Source organism: Lolium rigidum, chromosome 1 (genome assembly GCF_022539505.1).
Source record: "Lolium rigidum isolate FL_2022 chromosome 1, APGP_CSIRO_Lrig_0.1, whole genome shotgun sequence".
Taxonomy (NCBI): Eukaryota; Viridiplantae; Streptophyta; class Magnoliopsida; order Poales; family Poaceae; genus Lolium; species Lolium rigidum.
The window spans coordinates 306,729,723-306,745,016 of NC_061508.1; the positions used below are offsets into that span (position 1 = coordinate 306,729,723).

Sequence of the window (15,294 nt, forward strand, 5' to 3'; positions counted from 1 at the left end):
CATGAGTTATGTTCAGTTTAAAAGTTAGTAACAAAACCAGAGGATGGAAAAATAGTTTGGACAAAAGTAATCATTTCTCCAACCAGATACCCATGTACGATTGTACAAAACTCAACTAGCAGAACTCATGTATGCACAAATTTATATTTTGTTTTACTTGTTATGTAGAAATAGCATGAACATCATTACTTTCAAAGCATATCAGCAAACAACGACATTGTAGAGACGATAAGAAAGGGAAAATTGTAATGCACCAACAAAAATGATTGGACGATATTGATGAGAAGGAATAAACTAGGTAAGAACAGATCTACATGACAGGAGATATAGTGTGGCTACAACAAGTAACAGAGAAGGATGTCAAATCGGAGCACCATAGAGATTTAGATAGATGCTAAAGCAGCACTAGAAGGGAAGTAACAACATCAAATCCTAAGGAAAAAAGCACGGTCATTTGTGGAACTAACACAAATGCTACTCCCTCTGTTCCAAATTAATTGGCTCAGCTTTGTCTAGATATGTACGTATGTATCTACACACTAAAACACATCGAGATACAAGCATATCGAGATAAAGTGGAGTCAATTAGTTTGGAATGGATGGAGTAATAATTAAAAGTAGATCCTAGAATGTGCATAGTAATATAGAGGGCCGTAGCTCTACATTGCGCTAATGCATGTCAACATTGGCCACCACACGCACGTCAAAAACAGGAGTACTAGTGAATGGTCTTAACAAAACTTTGTTGTAGACGATAAGCTGAGCAGATTTCATCCAAGAGAAAAATAAGAACTAAGAACACAACCACCAAGTTCTTTTAGTCTAGTCTTTTCAGGAGTCCTACTTGAAAGCACACGCGTGGTACTAGAGAAGGAAGTAAAAGAAAGATACAATAGTTTCTTAACGTCCCTAAAACAAATGATAACTTAAGCAAAACTGTAAAAGAGGCGACTAAAATCAAAGAAACGAACTAGATCTGGTGCCCAGCTGTACATACGTTCTTCCAAGAAGTGCATAGGTCGTTCTCTGATCAAAAGAACTATATCAAGAAGCGCAACAAGCACTTGAGAAGGTTGGGTCCTCCAACTCCAAGAAGAACAGACCAAGAGAAAATGGCGATTTCTTGCGGACTAGCATCTGGATGGGAGAGAATAGCATGTGTTAAAACCAAATCAAGAAGATGGGTGAAAGCTAGGGAAGGATGAATGGAGAAGAGAAATGGTACCTGCAGTGGGTCGGCATGCGCCTCCTCTTGTTCCACCCCCAGATCGACGGCCAAACTATGGATGACGGAGTGGAGGCATTTGTCCTCCTGCCAAACATCTTGCAAGCATTTAAAGGTCAAATTACAGAAAGAACAAAGCTTGGAGCTTGCAAACTAAGGTACAATATCTACTAACGAAAACAAGATTGAGTGTTCACTGCCAGGTGTGACTGGAAAATAGCAAAGTATAGACTATTATTTCAAAGTTCGCAAATTAATGGGACTCCATGCGTAAATGTAGCTTTCACTAACAAAAAGTGAACTAACAAACTGAAAGCAGTATAAATTATAACCCCTCCATCCGGAAATAAGTGATTTAGATTTGTCTATATTCACATGTGTCTAGACACATTTTAGTGTGTAGATATACATGTGAATCTAGACAAATCCAAGTCACTTATTTGCAGATGGAAGAAGTATAGAATACAACATCCCACTAGATTGCACTTGCAAAATTTATACAACATCCCTACACCCTCCCACAATACCGAATTTGATCACCCAATCAGGTTTAGTTATACAGCAGTGCAGGATATCTGATCAAATTGTATAGATTTTAAGCCACCAATATTTCCATTTATGGAAGACATCTTGGTCAACATACCAACTCTCTTTGTAAATCCAAATTATCTTATTTAGTATTATGCGACAAAGAAAATCATCCAATTCATATTCATTTGAGAGGAAAATTGCGCTACTCGGCATTCACATAATAAGCATATAATTATGCAAAGCAAGAAGCATAAATCAATAATTATTTATTCAAGCACCCTAAGTTCATGTGGGCTCCTGTTCAGTATATTAATTATTTTCTTTGATTCACATGTCTATCTCTTTCCACTTTTATACATAACCAGAACCTAATGACACCTTATGTGATCAAAAGATCAGGAAAACTGTAAGAACATACTTTACTCGGTTGCCTTGGGGAACCAAACACTTAAGTCTTTGACCTCATTTAGGGGCCCAGAGAAAATTATGTGATGCAGTAATTCTACCTGGTGGTCATCCAACTCATCCCTGGATATGGTATTCAGACTTGACAGGAAGAGTGACATTCTGATCTATGAAGATATCTTAAATCTATCACACCAGCATGCATGCCAACTGAATCGTTATGCAAGATATTTCAGCTTTTATATACTAGAGAATGAATAAAATCCACAAAGAAAGAAGAGTGTGCTATTGTGTCGCGAGATAATGATACCGTTAACACAAAAAAATGCACCTTTGAACATCTAAAGGTATAAACGATGCCCCCCATAGGGGGTCTCACAGCGATCAACGATTCTGGACCATCGGATCTTGTCATCAAGTCTCAGACGTTGGATCTTGGCCGTTCGATCTGGGCAGCAGCCAACCTCTCATTCGTTGCCCCTAGATCAAGTTATGCAACAGCCACTGTCTACCCGCCTACGGCTGCGCGGGGGACCCATGTTCGTCTGGGACCACTTATCAGTCACCGAGGGTCAGTTTTGTGTGGGTCACTCATGGCTGCGGGCATAGGGGTCGGTGGGCGTGGTGGGGTTGTGCTATGCGTGGGCACCGGGCAGCCAATCCCCACTCACGTCAGCCCTCTCCAATCCCCACCTTCTCTTCCTTCCCCAATCATCTCCCTCTCCACTCCACCTCCATGAGCCGCCGCCGCCCCTTATCCTCTCCCTCCTCTTCTCGGTCGAGCCGCGGACGCCCCATCTTCTTGTCGAGATCGTCGAGCCACGGTCGCGGTCAGCAGCCGCCTCGCCACTCGAGCAGAAGCACGCCATGGTATGGAGCGAAGTTCGAGCAGGTGTGTGCGCCGCCGCGCTGTAAGGAGACGCCACCGCGCAATCCCCGTCCCCCGGAGACCGGGGCGTCCATCGGCACACATGAGTCACAGGGGCGGAGGAGGATGCACGTGTCCTCATCCTCGGCGATCGGGATGCTCAGATCCGTTCGTGCCGCCGCCCTTGTCCTCAACCTCCTCCCTGCTCGCCCCCATCTCGTGCGCAAAAGGAGTAGCATAGGGCACTGCTACTGTTGTCTCCTATGGTCCTCCACCCTGGCTTCTTTCTGCCTCGAGCGGCGGCCGTCTGGGCTCTGCCCCTCCACCCTATTTTTGGGGCAGAAGGAGGGCTTCCATGGTACCGGTTCGAGCTCCCTCCCCCCCCCTCTCTCTGCCTCTGGCTGAACGTTGACGTTCTCTTGGTTTTTTCCCCTGTTGCACCCAGATGTTTGGCTGATTCATTGCTGCTAGTGAGGGAGATGGGAAGTGGAAGAAGAAAAGGTGAAGAAGATGGAAGAGGACACAAGGAATGACCACATATCTGCTCGAACAAAGGAGTGAATTACACTCTTGATACTTTCCATTATTGCCAGTGTTCTGCTTTACTCTCTAATGTGCCATTGAAAAGTAATTTTTCATCTTTTCTACTACACCCGGGAGTAGATGGGGCAACATGAAGATTGCACGAGGATGCGAGCTCGACAACAGTGCGAAAGGATGATGGCACGAGGATGCGGGTACATTTTTATAGTACATACCGCAGGTAGACAAACTCCATTTATACTTTCTCCCAGTTTTGATCTAATATTTATTTATTTTGTTTATAACTTAGAAAGCTCATAAATATTAGTATGTTCAGTGATTTTTCTATGATAACCTTCCTCGCGTTCATTTCTAGGTGTGCAAGATGGTGGCTGACGAATATGCTTGAGTTCAACACAATGAAGTTTACTTATCAGTTTGGTAAAGAAATTTTATATCTATAATGGTGTTTCTCGCATATTAGTTTTGCTGTTGATTAAAGCCTGGAATCAATAAAAACAGAATACTATGTTTTATTAAGATATACATGAAAGAGGCTTCCTCCTTCCTAATTATGACTTAAGTCAGTGCTACCACCTAAATATGATTCAACTTTGCTTAAAGGAGGCTCCCCACATAATGCCTACTATGGCCTGCAGTCAACAGATGCAGGCTGCATTTGTTATTTGTTTTGCTTGCAAGAGAAATTTTAGTGATTATGAAACAAATTATTATCTCATTGCTTTTGATTAGTGTGGTTGTGATAACAAAAAAATTTACATGTGTGTACGGTTGGTTACCGGATTTCAGGTTTCAATCTCAGTTCACCTTTGATCATTTTCTGAAGCAAAGTAAAATAGGGAAGTGCTCGATGTTATGCGCGTTCTCGCTGACTGTCTGTCGACGCAATGGGAGGGGTCGGTGTCACGTCCACTAACTGAATGGCGTGGAGGAGCTCCACCGTGAAGGAGACAGCTGACTGGCAATGGCTAATTGTTGCAGTGTTGGTGTCATTTAGATTAGGGTTCATGGAGAGCATCTGATGGACATGCCAATAGCTCTGAAAATGGATCATTGATCTCATCTGTAAGGTAATGGTTTAAAATTCAAACAACTCAAGCTTTGTCAGTTTTTTAGTATTTTCTTTCAGGCATAGTGTTGAGTTTCATATCCAAAAAGAGTTTGAAAGTGTAGTTTTTTTTGGTATTTTCTATTCGGCAGAGATTTTTAAACAATTATGCTACTTCCAAATAATTATGCATCGTACTTTGTTTGGTTCGTTCCAACGTGTGTGTGTGTGTTCACAATTTTCCTTCTAGATCATGGGTTGTTTTGCCCCGATGTGCATTTGCTTCTACATAATGGTGTTTCAAGAAACAGCAAGCTAGCTGCAGGACAAAAGATCAATCTATGTAGTATTGTTCAATGTACTCAATAGCTTCTTTTTTATGAAATTTACCATGCATCCAAAGATAGCTTGCCTATACATTATACAGCCTCTATATAGGTATAAATTATGCCCTGCCGTGAACCTATTTTTGTTTTTGCCATTCTGAAAGAGGTGCAAAACATCTCATGTTCTGTAACGGTATTAGTAAAAAACATATTTGCTCTCCGCAGGATATTTTTATACCAATGCTTGCTGTAAATAAGGTCACTATTGGTTATATGACTTCCACTTTCAAATTTAATTCACATGTTGGTGCCAGTTTTGTATGTTCTGTGATATCGTTTCTGAAATCAACTTATAGATCATATTCTGGCTGCAGTCTTGACCATGTTTCATCGTAGGAGACGATTCTTTCAGTCTAGAGACGCTTCATGCTTTTGCTTGCTGGTCACCTGGTCTGTTTGGTTGGTTACCTATTTTTACTGCCCAGCTTCTTATTCACATTTGGTACAGATATTTTTCCACCTATATTTTGGGTCCGAACACACGTAACTATGTATATTTCAGATTGCAGTACATGAAAAAACCATTAATTAGCGAAGCAGCGAGGCGAAGTTGCACGCTGACTGACATGTTAACCTCTTCGTGCCAGGGGTAAGCTAATAAATGACTGCTATTTACCTCTCTTGCTAATTTTAGTCATGTTTTTGGTAAAATCAATAATACAGTCACCTTACATGGGGCGTTATCCCTGGTTGTGCTAAATCCATTTGTTCACCATGGGTACTGCTGCTATTATTAGGATACTAGGATACTGCTATTCTTTTTAATGCTATGGTTTAGTATTGATAATTCTAATACTCGCTTGTTCTAATTTCCATCTCTATATACTTATATGTGGATATGCGTCAACCTTAAACTGTAATTCATGCCTTTTTCTGCTTGAAGGTTTCTCCGTTGCTTTGTCACTGATATAGCCTGAAGTATTATCAATTTAGGACCAGACAGATGTTCAAGCGGTTTATTTTTAAAACCAACCATAGTTGCGCATTAGAGAGACTACAGTAGGGTCTGTGTTCTCTAAGTAACAATTAACAAGCTCTTGCAACTAAAAAAACCAAATGTTAGGTGAACGGACTAGGACAACTTCCATAGGAAATGGTTTGGTACTGTAGGCTGATGTAGTTAAGTGAATGAACTGGGACATCCTCCTCTGAAAAAAATAGTTCCTTGCCATTTTCATTGTAAAATCACATTGAATGAAATGGGATTTGTTTACATCGATTCATGGCATTAGCCAGCCGGGAACAAAGCAAATCAGCGACCAGCAAGGAAAAGATGCGAGCAAACAGAGGTGGGCAGGGACGTTGGTCGTGAGATGGAGATGAGGACTAGGTCCCAGTGGTATGACAGTATTTAGCTTCTATAAGCGGTGTTTTATTTATTATGAGTAAATAATATTATTTGCTATATAGCATTTCTGCCTACTATCTAAAACTGAGCTCTCTTTTTTAGTGAATAATTTTTATGATGTCCATCCGCTGGCATGCTACGCCTCACAGTGTAGCCTTATAGCTGATTTAGACCCAGCTGTTGCATCACCATTCTTGATGTGGTCACCTCACATGGTTCATTTCTCTCCCACTCGCGATTTTTGGCGGTGTCTCGCAAGATAAAAGACTATTGTATAAAGATCTTCGAGTTCTAAATTAGTTTTGCATTCTATTTTTGTCTCTATTCCAAGCTGGGGTGGAGATGGAGCACTGTCGAAATAGCACGGGGAAATCCTGGAACATGGATCTTGTCCTTTTGCTTGGGAGAGTGAAATGAGAAGAAATGGAAGGTATGTGGGGAGAGAAAACAAAGGGAGAGGAAGCTTTTGTACTAAACTATCTGAATACTGATAGGTGTTTTCCTTTGATTTATCTCCATGTGCTTTTTTTATGATCTGAAATTTACTTAGCTTTCTAAATAGGTTTGCACCCATGGGTTTAGTTCTCATTGCCATTGATGATGCATGTGATTTGTTCCTGGGGCCTGGAAGAGATTTCCAAATACAATGGCGTTATGGTTTGTAACATTGCCAAGAAGCTATACTCGTCTCTCCCGCTTTGAGTTTGTTTATCATTGTACAGATGTAGACCTGTGATTATGATTTAATATTTTGGATATGTAGTTCAAAATTTATTAGCAGTACCTATTTATGCTTAATTTTCAGTATTATTGGTTTGTAACATTACCAAGCAGCTATAACTCATCTCTCCCGCATTGAGTTTGTTTATCATTGTACATATGTAGACCTGTAGTTCAAAATTTATTAGCAATACCTAATTATGCTTAATATTCAGTATCTTTATTTTCTTTGTGAATCAGTTTAGCATTAGTAGTGGAAGGTATTGCCAAAATCTTGCCCTTCACGCTGGTAAAGGTTTTGGACCTTTTTGGTTTGAACCATGGAGCTAATTGGGATATGTATTTTTCTTCAGATCTGCATTAGTTCAGCAAAGTTGATGGAATAATTTGTGTGATGTTCTTACCCTATTTAGGAAACTACAGGTTGTCAACGAAGTGGTTGTAATAACTTGATGGATAAGGCGCTGCTAGACACGGGATAGTTAGGAAAGCAGCCCATAGTCTAAATTTGATAAAAGGAGGCTGCTACGACCATCTCCAGTAAACTGGTATGTCACTCTCCTAATTAAACTATGCAAGCTCAAATATTCGTTTTTTTGCTACTACTGAGTTTCTTCAAAGATCACCAGGCTCTCTCTCAAACATACGGGAAAATCTCATCTTTGTTTGTGCAGATCCGCTTTTTTATGTGCTTACAAGGTGCTTGATAAAAATCCTAGCTAATATGGTTGTTTGTACTATTTAAGGAGAAAAAAATGGCCTAGCTGGTGACCTTGGAGATGTATAATAGGGGCACAATTCATTGATCACGTAAGTTGAATGTGATGCAAAATGCATTGCATACTCTGTAAGGTTGTTTACAAAATATACCTTTATCTGTATAGCGGCAATGCATTGCATACTTCATCACGTACAACTTTATTACCTGCATATATCTGTACCGGGCAAGAACATTCAAACATTGGATGGAAACAATGGTGCTTTCACTCCTCTTTTTTGCCGGTGTCAAATAGATGCTTTCTTATTCATGTTTTACAGAAGTGGTGTTATTTGTGGACAACACACATTACTGCCTAGGCTTTACACATAATTGGCTACATGACTTGTTCATTGATAGATCTTTATTTTTCTGTTATAGGAAAACAACATGTCTGGAGAAATCTCCCCGAGAATGTGTTGATTTGTTCATGGAAAGGCTTCAAGAGGGAAATGTTTATGAGATAAAGAAGTTTGTGCTGGGAAACTGAATCTTTGCTACCCTGCAGATAGTGTTATATTATTCAGTAATCAAGAGCGAAAATTATTGATGTGTTGTGCATTGCCTTGTGTTGCTATCTGCCTAACTGTTGATTGTTCGACTTGCCTTTATCTTAGACCGACTGAGGTGTATTTATATTTGGTAGTTGTAGTTTCATGTTGTTGATTTCTGTGATCTGTTCAGATTATACATGTATGGATGTACATTAAGGTGTATGTTGGCTGATTCATCCATGCTTAGGTCTCTATCATATTTTCCTATTTTATCTATATTTACTGTGTCTGTCTCTAGAAGAGTGCCATGACAATCCATGTCTCTTTTTAGTCGTTTTTAGAGACTTTTCTTACTTCTGATCATAGGTCGTACATCAATGAGGATCTTCCTGAGATCAACAAGCTGCTTACAACGTAATTGATGCATATATGCTCAGGGACTAATCGAGCCTAACTGTTCCTACTTTTTGTCTACAGGATACAAAACAGAGTCTGATGCCTAGAGTATTCCACTCCCGGGACAATCTTCTACCGAGATAAATGCCAGGTTGATCTTGTGACAAAGACTAATTCTGAACTGGTTGACTTGAAAATCTGGGAACACGAGGTTTGTCCACAATTTATGGTCTATCTATTGTCTGTCATCATCTTCGGGGGTGCTTAATCTTGGCATTTCTTTGCAGAAAACTAAGTTATTATGTATTGTTGCCATCACAAAACTTAGCCCTGATCAATGCTATTGGTTCTCTTCATGTACAGCTTGCCGTAAATCTGTGGTTCCATACGACACCGAGTAAAAGTGTTGTGATTTGAACTGCTGATTCGTTAGTATTGAGGTGTTAATGTTTGCATTTGCCTAAAGATGTTTCCCAACATGCTGAAGCAATCCTGGTTTTTTAATATTTTTGAGAGCATGTTTCCTAATGATTAAGCGGTGAGAAAGAACTGACGCAAGTAGAGACCAACGACTTCTATTTTCTTTTGTCTAAATAAGAATGAAAATCCTAGGATGTATGTGTATCATAATATTGTCATAGAGCTCACTTGGAAATTGTATTATCTAAGAAAAATGTAGGCATCCTGCAATCTGTGTAGTAGAAAAGACACTCTCATTATTCTGAACCAGGGATCTTCTTTTCTGCTTTTCTTGCATTTAGGTGCATCACCCGTAGTTTTACCTAGAATTAGATTCAGTTTCATGCCCCATTTAGGTGGTGGTATGGAAGATAAAAACTCATATATGTTACACTGGATGCATGCTCTTAGAAATTTTGCAACTGATGCATGTATAAATGCATATGGTTGAGCATCCTGTGTATCACTGGCTTTGGTGCTTGCTGACCGGGTTTTATATATTATCATAGTATGTGTAAGCAATCTAACCTGATGGGTATGATTACTGTATTTTCTTGCTTGCATTTGGCCTTCAATACTGCATCATCACCATAGGAAGCTAACATGGCTGGTATTATTATTTCTGTGTGCAGAAAGTGCAAAATGGAGATTGAATTTTGCACTACTTGGTCACCGTTATTCTGCCCAAAAGGTACAGTTAAGTTGGATAATTAGAATTTTGTATTGAGTAGTTCACTATGCAGATTTAAATAACGAGTAATTCACAATTTTGTATTGAGTAATTCACACCCTTCCTATGATACCATTCTCACCTTTCTTGCACTATTTTTACTCAAAGGAGTTCAGTAACATTAGCACGGTGAAAACTTGGATTGGATCATGCCTGGTTAAATCCAACATTTGGTAATTAATTTTTTTCCCCAAAAATATGGTATTTTAATTCCCAAGAAAAGCATTGGTTCCTACAATTTATGACTGTACAATCTTTTTGTCTATTAAACTCTGGTTTCATGATTTGTACCACAAAATAGCAAACAAGTGTCTCTAAGGTAGCACTAGGATACTATTTCAAGTTAATCATTTATTAGAGAAATATACGATAAGTTATTTACGAACGCTTGCAAAAAAACAATTATACTTACTAAATAACATGGTTTGATGCTTTGATTTTGTTGTATCTGCTGACATTTTTTCTGTACTCAGGCGGATTGAGTATTGACGCATAAATTATTTACGCATGCTTGAAAAACGCAAATATATTTACTAATTAGCATGGCTTGATGCTTTGATTGTTTTGTATCCGTTGGCATTTTTTCTGTACTCACGCGGCTTGAGTATTTACTATTTATGCAGTAGCCTTTCCAAAAAAAATCTCTTCTTTTTTTTACTCTTTTTTGACTGAATAGATGGAGGTTTAAGACAGCTACTATGTACAAATTAGGTTGTGGGTGTATTATTATTATTTATTACGGTTTTAAGTCATGCTACAGCTGATATCTTCATACTTCAGGTTTAGCTGAGAATGCCTCGCCATCTTGTGTCATTCTGACAATTGAGCAACATAAGGATATGCAAGTCTGGATCGATTACCTCAAGGTAGTGACTGATAGTGACTCACCATATTACAAGGTATGTTTCATTTATTTTATGAATTTTGGATCTGTCTTTTCCTAAGATGTTTCACACAAATTTTGGCAACTGGTTAGATACATCCAAATTTTAATAAATTTCAGACAACTTTGGTAGGATGGAGGGAGTACATAATTCGAGCGAGAAATTGTAACAAGAATAGAATCTTGAGATAAAAAAAATCTGCTTTAATCACTGAAATTTCTAAAATCGCACAATACCAGCAACTTCAATACGAATGCAAGATTGAAAAGTACAGGACCTCACCGATATTCTGCAGTCGACCTGCTGTTGGACGAGAGCCTGAGACGGCGGCCTGTCGGCGGTCATGTTGGGCAGCAGCCGGCGACGAGGCGACCAGGCCCAGGCGTCCATTGCTCTCAGCTCTGCCGCTGCTGCAAGTTGCCATGCGGCCGGTGCGCTGCCTCCAGCTAGCTTCTCCCGTCCTCCCAATCTCCACTATTCATTATCAATCTGCTTGGAATAAAGAATCAAGGACCAAGGACAGAAGCTGGAGCTGCACGTGAACTGGGATTGGGGATTTTGGTCGATATGGAGAGAGCTGGAGCTGCACGTGAAGAGGGATTGAGGATTTTGGTCGACATGGAGAGAGAGCAGACCTGGATAGGTTTTTGCTAGATGTACCAACTTCTCTACCAAATCAGTGAATGACAATGATGTCAAGTGTTGTAACTTGTGGCTTCAGTGCTAGTACTCTTAGCTGGAGGTAAAAAATAGCCAAAACTTCCAAACTATGCTTGTTCATTTTTTACCACAAAGTGATATTGGCAGGAAAAAACTCTCGGGTTGGATGTTAAATTAGTATTTGCATCTATTTGTATACGTATATATTTATTTTCTACTACAACTTCCGAACTATGCAATGGTTTTACCCATGCATATGTCCACGAGATTGCTACCTATTTGGTAGACTTGGTCACTTACGTGTGATTTATCCCTGTTCCATCCTAGGGACATCGTTTTCTGAAACCTGAGAAATGTATTATCATGTTACCATTTGATTTTATTGTTGTTATATAAAATATACATCGACAAGAGCTCCATGGATCCTATGCGAAGGCACACTTCTAAATTCCTGCTTCATTTGTTATGTTGTGTGCTTTATCCTAAGTTATTCTTGCCCTAAGTTTTTCCTACCGATTTTGTTTTATAATACACAAGAAATCGTATCATCATCCTCAAATGCTTTTCATATGTCTATGGATACAACAAACTACCCACCTTTAATTGATCTACTTCTAAATATCATCGATCTGTACATATCATTGATATGTATAAATTCCAATGTAGCATTTTCCAGGTTGTTATCAACTGAATGACAGAACGATCATCAACGCGTAATATACAAATTGCGCGCAATGACCTTTGTTTTCACAAATTTTCGTTGAAGCCCTAAATATTTCTGACATATGATCCGTGTTTTGTAAAACCTAAAAATATTTTTTATTGTTCTTCATCTGCACACGAGTCTCACGGGGTTGTGCGCCAAGCCCTAAATATTTCCTACATGTGATCTGTGTTTTATAAAATCTAAAAATATTTTTTTTTATTGTTCTTCATCTACACATGAGTTTTACGGGCCTGTGCGCCAAGGCGCACATCTAAATCTAGTTTCCTTTTATTTCAACATATGCACCGCAAAGTGTAATCCACCGTTCTGTTCTTACCACATCATGAGCAACAGGATGTCTGATGATGCCCTGCTTCTCCCAGGTAGGTCACAGTGAAGACTCAGCCTTGAAGCAACATCACTGTCTCTCTTGGGCCAGCTCCAGCTAGCCCCCGCCCCCGGGGGCGAGCAGCGGGCAGGACAGCTGCCCCGTGATGACAGGAGCAGCAGCTTGACTTGCCGGGCAGATGGTGCGCCAGAGCACGGTTTGCTGCCAGTGTTTCCACATTGGGTTACTTTGGTACTCGGTATCATTCTGGTAGGGAACGGGATAGCAAAGCATTGAAGTGATTCAAGCACCTGCAAAGGAAAATAAATCGACCTTGATGCTCCTGAACGGCGGCGGTAGGAATTGGGGGCGAGCTCCTGAACATCGTGGACGAGCCCGACCCGGGTTTCAGATGCGTGGCGCATAGATTCTGCACGCAGCCCCCTGCCGTATGTCGCCCCCGTGAAGAGGCTGGAGAAGCGGCGACCTTGTAGGCGGCCGTGGATGGGGAGGAGGCCCTCAAGTAGATTGATGCCGTGGAAGAGCAGCGGCTCCCACGGACGGTGAATCAACGACAAGGGCCAAGGCCGGGCCCCGTCGTCCTCGACGCCGGCAGGCAGGACTTGGGCAATTGGAGGCGCGGGGATGCGAATTCGGCAAGGGGAGGTTGAAGGCAAAAGAGATGTTTTGGGCGATCCGTTTTCATAGTGAATTAATTGGCCTAAACGCGACCATCGTTTTAATCCGTGATTAACTTTTTCGGAGCACTAAACGCGACCTGATTGGACGTGGTTTATAATAAATACCTAGTAGATAGAGATAAAATCTCGCCTTGGTCAGCGCAACAGTCCGGTGCAGCATCCCATTTTCTCTTCCCTTTGTTCACTAAAATCAAAGCCTCCCTAGCCATTGCCAGTGCATGCATAGGGCTTCGAAAGGTCACCCCTAAAAATTCACGAGTACTCCAGAATTTTTAGCTAACCGTCGCTTGGGAGTAGCAGCTGCCCTTGAGATGCATGCCATGACATGTCGCATGTCGTCGCTTCGTCACCGGTAGGCCTGCAAAATTTATCGGAAATGGACGATCTACGCATTAAAGCCGTTGGAGTGGGCCACGATGTCACTAATGGACTTCCTCGCGGCAACGATGGTGAGCTCACCGGAGCTCGAGGCTGTGATCAACATGATAATCGCGCGGTCCAATCATGAGAGCAAATCCATGGTAGCCTAGGGCAAGTCATAACAATAGCCATCGGATGGCTTAAGTAAAGGAGAGAACCATGGCAAGCGGCGGAATACGAAAGAGAGGGAGGGAGAGCGACAGAGAGATTGCACATGATTTAACCACGTTTGGGTCCTCGTCGATGGAAAAAAATCCATGCTCATGCTTGTTTGTATTATCGATTTCTCTAGAGGTTGAGGGGTTCATGTACATGTTACAAGGTTTCTCGTATCAAGCATGGATGTTGAATTTTATCTAAATCTATCTATCGAGGGATGCCATGTTTGGCTTTATATAATTTTGACGGGCTAGAATTTAAAGATGTCCAAGTCGTTGTTGAAAAGGGAGTCTTAAACTAACCAACCCATGATCTCTTCGTTCTCGTTGTCGAAGGGAGGGGCATCTCACCACCATCGTCAATCTCATCTTCCCTTTGCAAAAAGTGAAATGTCACCACCGCCACCGGCATCTCCATCCTTGGTGTACATGCCCATGTCACATCATCCGTGGCCACATTGTCCTCGTAGCTGACCGACATGTTCCCGCGTTAGCGGTCTAGTCGCCGCAATGAGTAGCAGGTTTGTGCCAATGTACTTTCTTTCTTGCTATGTACATATGAGGTCTTGTCACCTCAACGTAAATTTTCCTAGCTCTATGCAGAGACATGTCAAAAAATAATCAACAATCTCGTCGCTTACATCATCTCCAAATCCAACCCATTCTCGACCGCGACTGTCGGCGTCGCGTACTAGCTAGGATTCGAAGAAAATCCACTTCATTTATTCATCTTCAACTAAAACTAGCTTTGTCATTGATCGGCATGCAAAATTTAGAAGAAAATGGACGATGAGATGTACATATCAAAGCCGCTGGGGTGGGCCATCGCTAGAGCTCGAGGTGGTGATCAATATGATCACTGTGCATCCCAAGCCTGAGAACACATCCATGGTGGCCCAGTCATGGTGTTGTAGGAAAGTCATAGAAATAGCCATCAGGGTGGCTTAATTGAAGGAGAGAGACAAGGTGAGCGGCGAAATACCAAGAGCGATATTCCACACGATTTAACTAGGTTCGGTCGTTGGAGAAAATCACTACTCATGCTTGTTCGTACTATTGATCTCTCTAGAGTTTGGCGGTTTCGTGTACACATTACAAGGTTGCTCAAAGCATGTTGGATATGTCTAAGTATGCCCCTAGAGGGGTGCAATGTTTGGATTTATATGGTCTATCGGACTAGAATTTACAAGATATCTAAGTCGGTCCCGATAAAGGAGTCATAAAGTGACCATCATATGTAGGGTGTATGTCTTGTACTTCGAGTTGGAAGTGTCATGCAACATGAGGATTGTGTTAACTCATATTGCGTTAAGTCGGACAAGTTAAGTTAGACGTACTCCCTCCGTCCCGGTTCACAGGGCTTAATCTAAAAAAACATTTGTCCCACAATACCATCTCACTAAGGCTTGCATGCATTTAATTATAAGTAGTAACCCCTCTAATTACTCACTACCTTCTCTTTCTTCTTTTTAAGCACGCTGAAACAACCAGTGCATGCACGAGGGGTGGGAAACTGAGAGAGTTTTA

The 15,294-nt window shown here is 41.0% G+C and overlaps 2 protein-coding genes across 2 annotated transcripts; one reads left to right on the top strand and one right to left on the bottom strand.

The window, feature by feature from the left end:
• Position 1: 1 nt before the first annotated feature.
• On the bottom strand, positions 2-14,248 carry LOC124661047. Its single transcript, XM_047198910.1, has 5 exons — positions 14,119-14,248; positions 12,822-13,209; positions 12,498-12,710; positions 1,226-1,312; positions 2-1,137 (listed from the first exon to the last, which is right to left on the bottom strand). Exons 1-5 carry the CDS (start codon positions 14,246-14,248, stop codon positions 1,131-1,133), a joined length of 825 nt encoding a protein of 274 aa, XP_047054866.1. The 3' UTR covers positions 2-1,130.
• On the top strand, positions 10,510-11,419 carry LOC124697282. Its single transcript, XM_047229898.1, has 2 exons — positions 10,510-10,809; positions 11,034-11,419. The coding sequence occupies exons 1-2, from the start codon at positions 10,750-10,752 to the stop codon at positions 11,334-11,336; spliced, it is 363 nt and encodes a 120-aa protein (XP_047085854.1). The 5' UTR covers positions 10,510-10,749; the 3' UTR covers positions 11,337-11,419.
• Positions 14,249-15,294: the final 1,046 nt, after the last annotated feature.

Coding starts and splice junctions, on each gene's coding strand:
- LOC124697282 (XM_047229898.1), top strand. CDS start 10,750: ATGCAAGTCTGGATCGATTACCTCAAGGTAGTGACTGATAGTGACTCA. Junction 10,810..11,033: donor GTGACTCACCATATTACAAG/GTATGTTTCATT, acceptor GCACAATACCAG/CAACTTCAATACGAATGCAA.
- LOC124661047 (XM_047198910.1), bottom strand. CDS start 14,248: ATGTCGGTCAGCTACGAGGACAATGTGGCCACGGATGATGTGACATGG. Junction 13,210..14,118: donor AGATGAGATTGACGATGGTG/GTGAGATGCCCC, acceptor GGTCGCGTTTAG/GCCAATTAATTCACTATGAA. Junction 1,313..12,497: donor ATCCTGTTGCTCATGATGTG/GTAAGAACAGAA, acceptor GATGTTTGGCAG/GAGGACAAATGCCTCCACTC.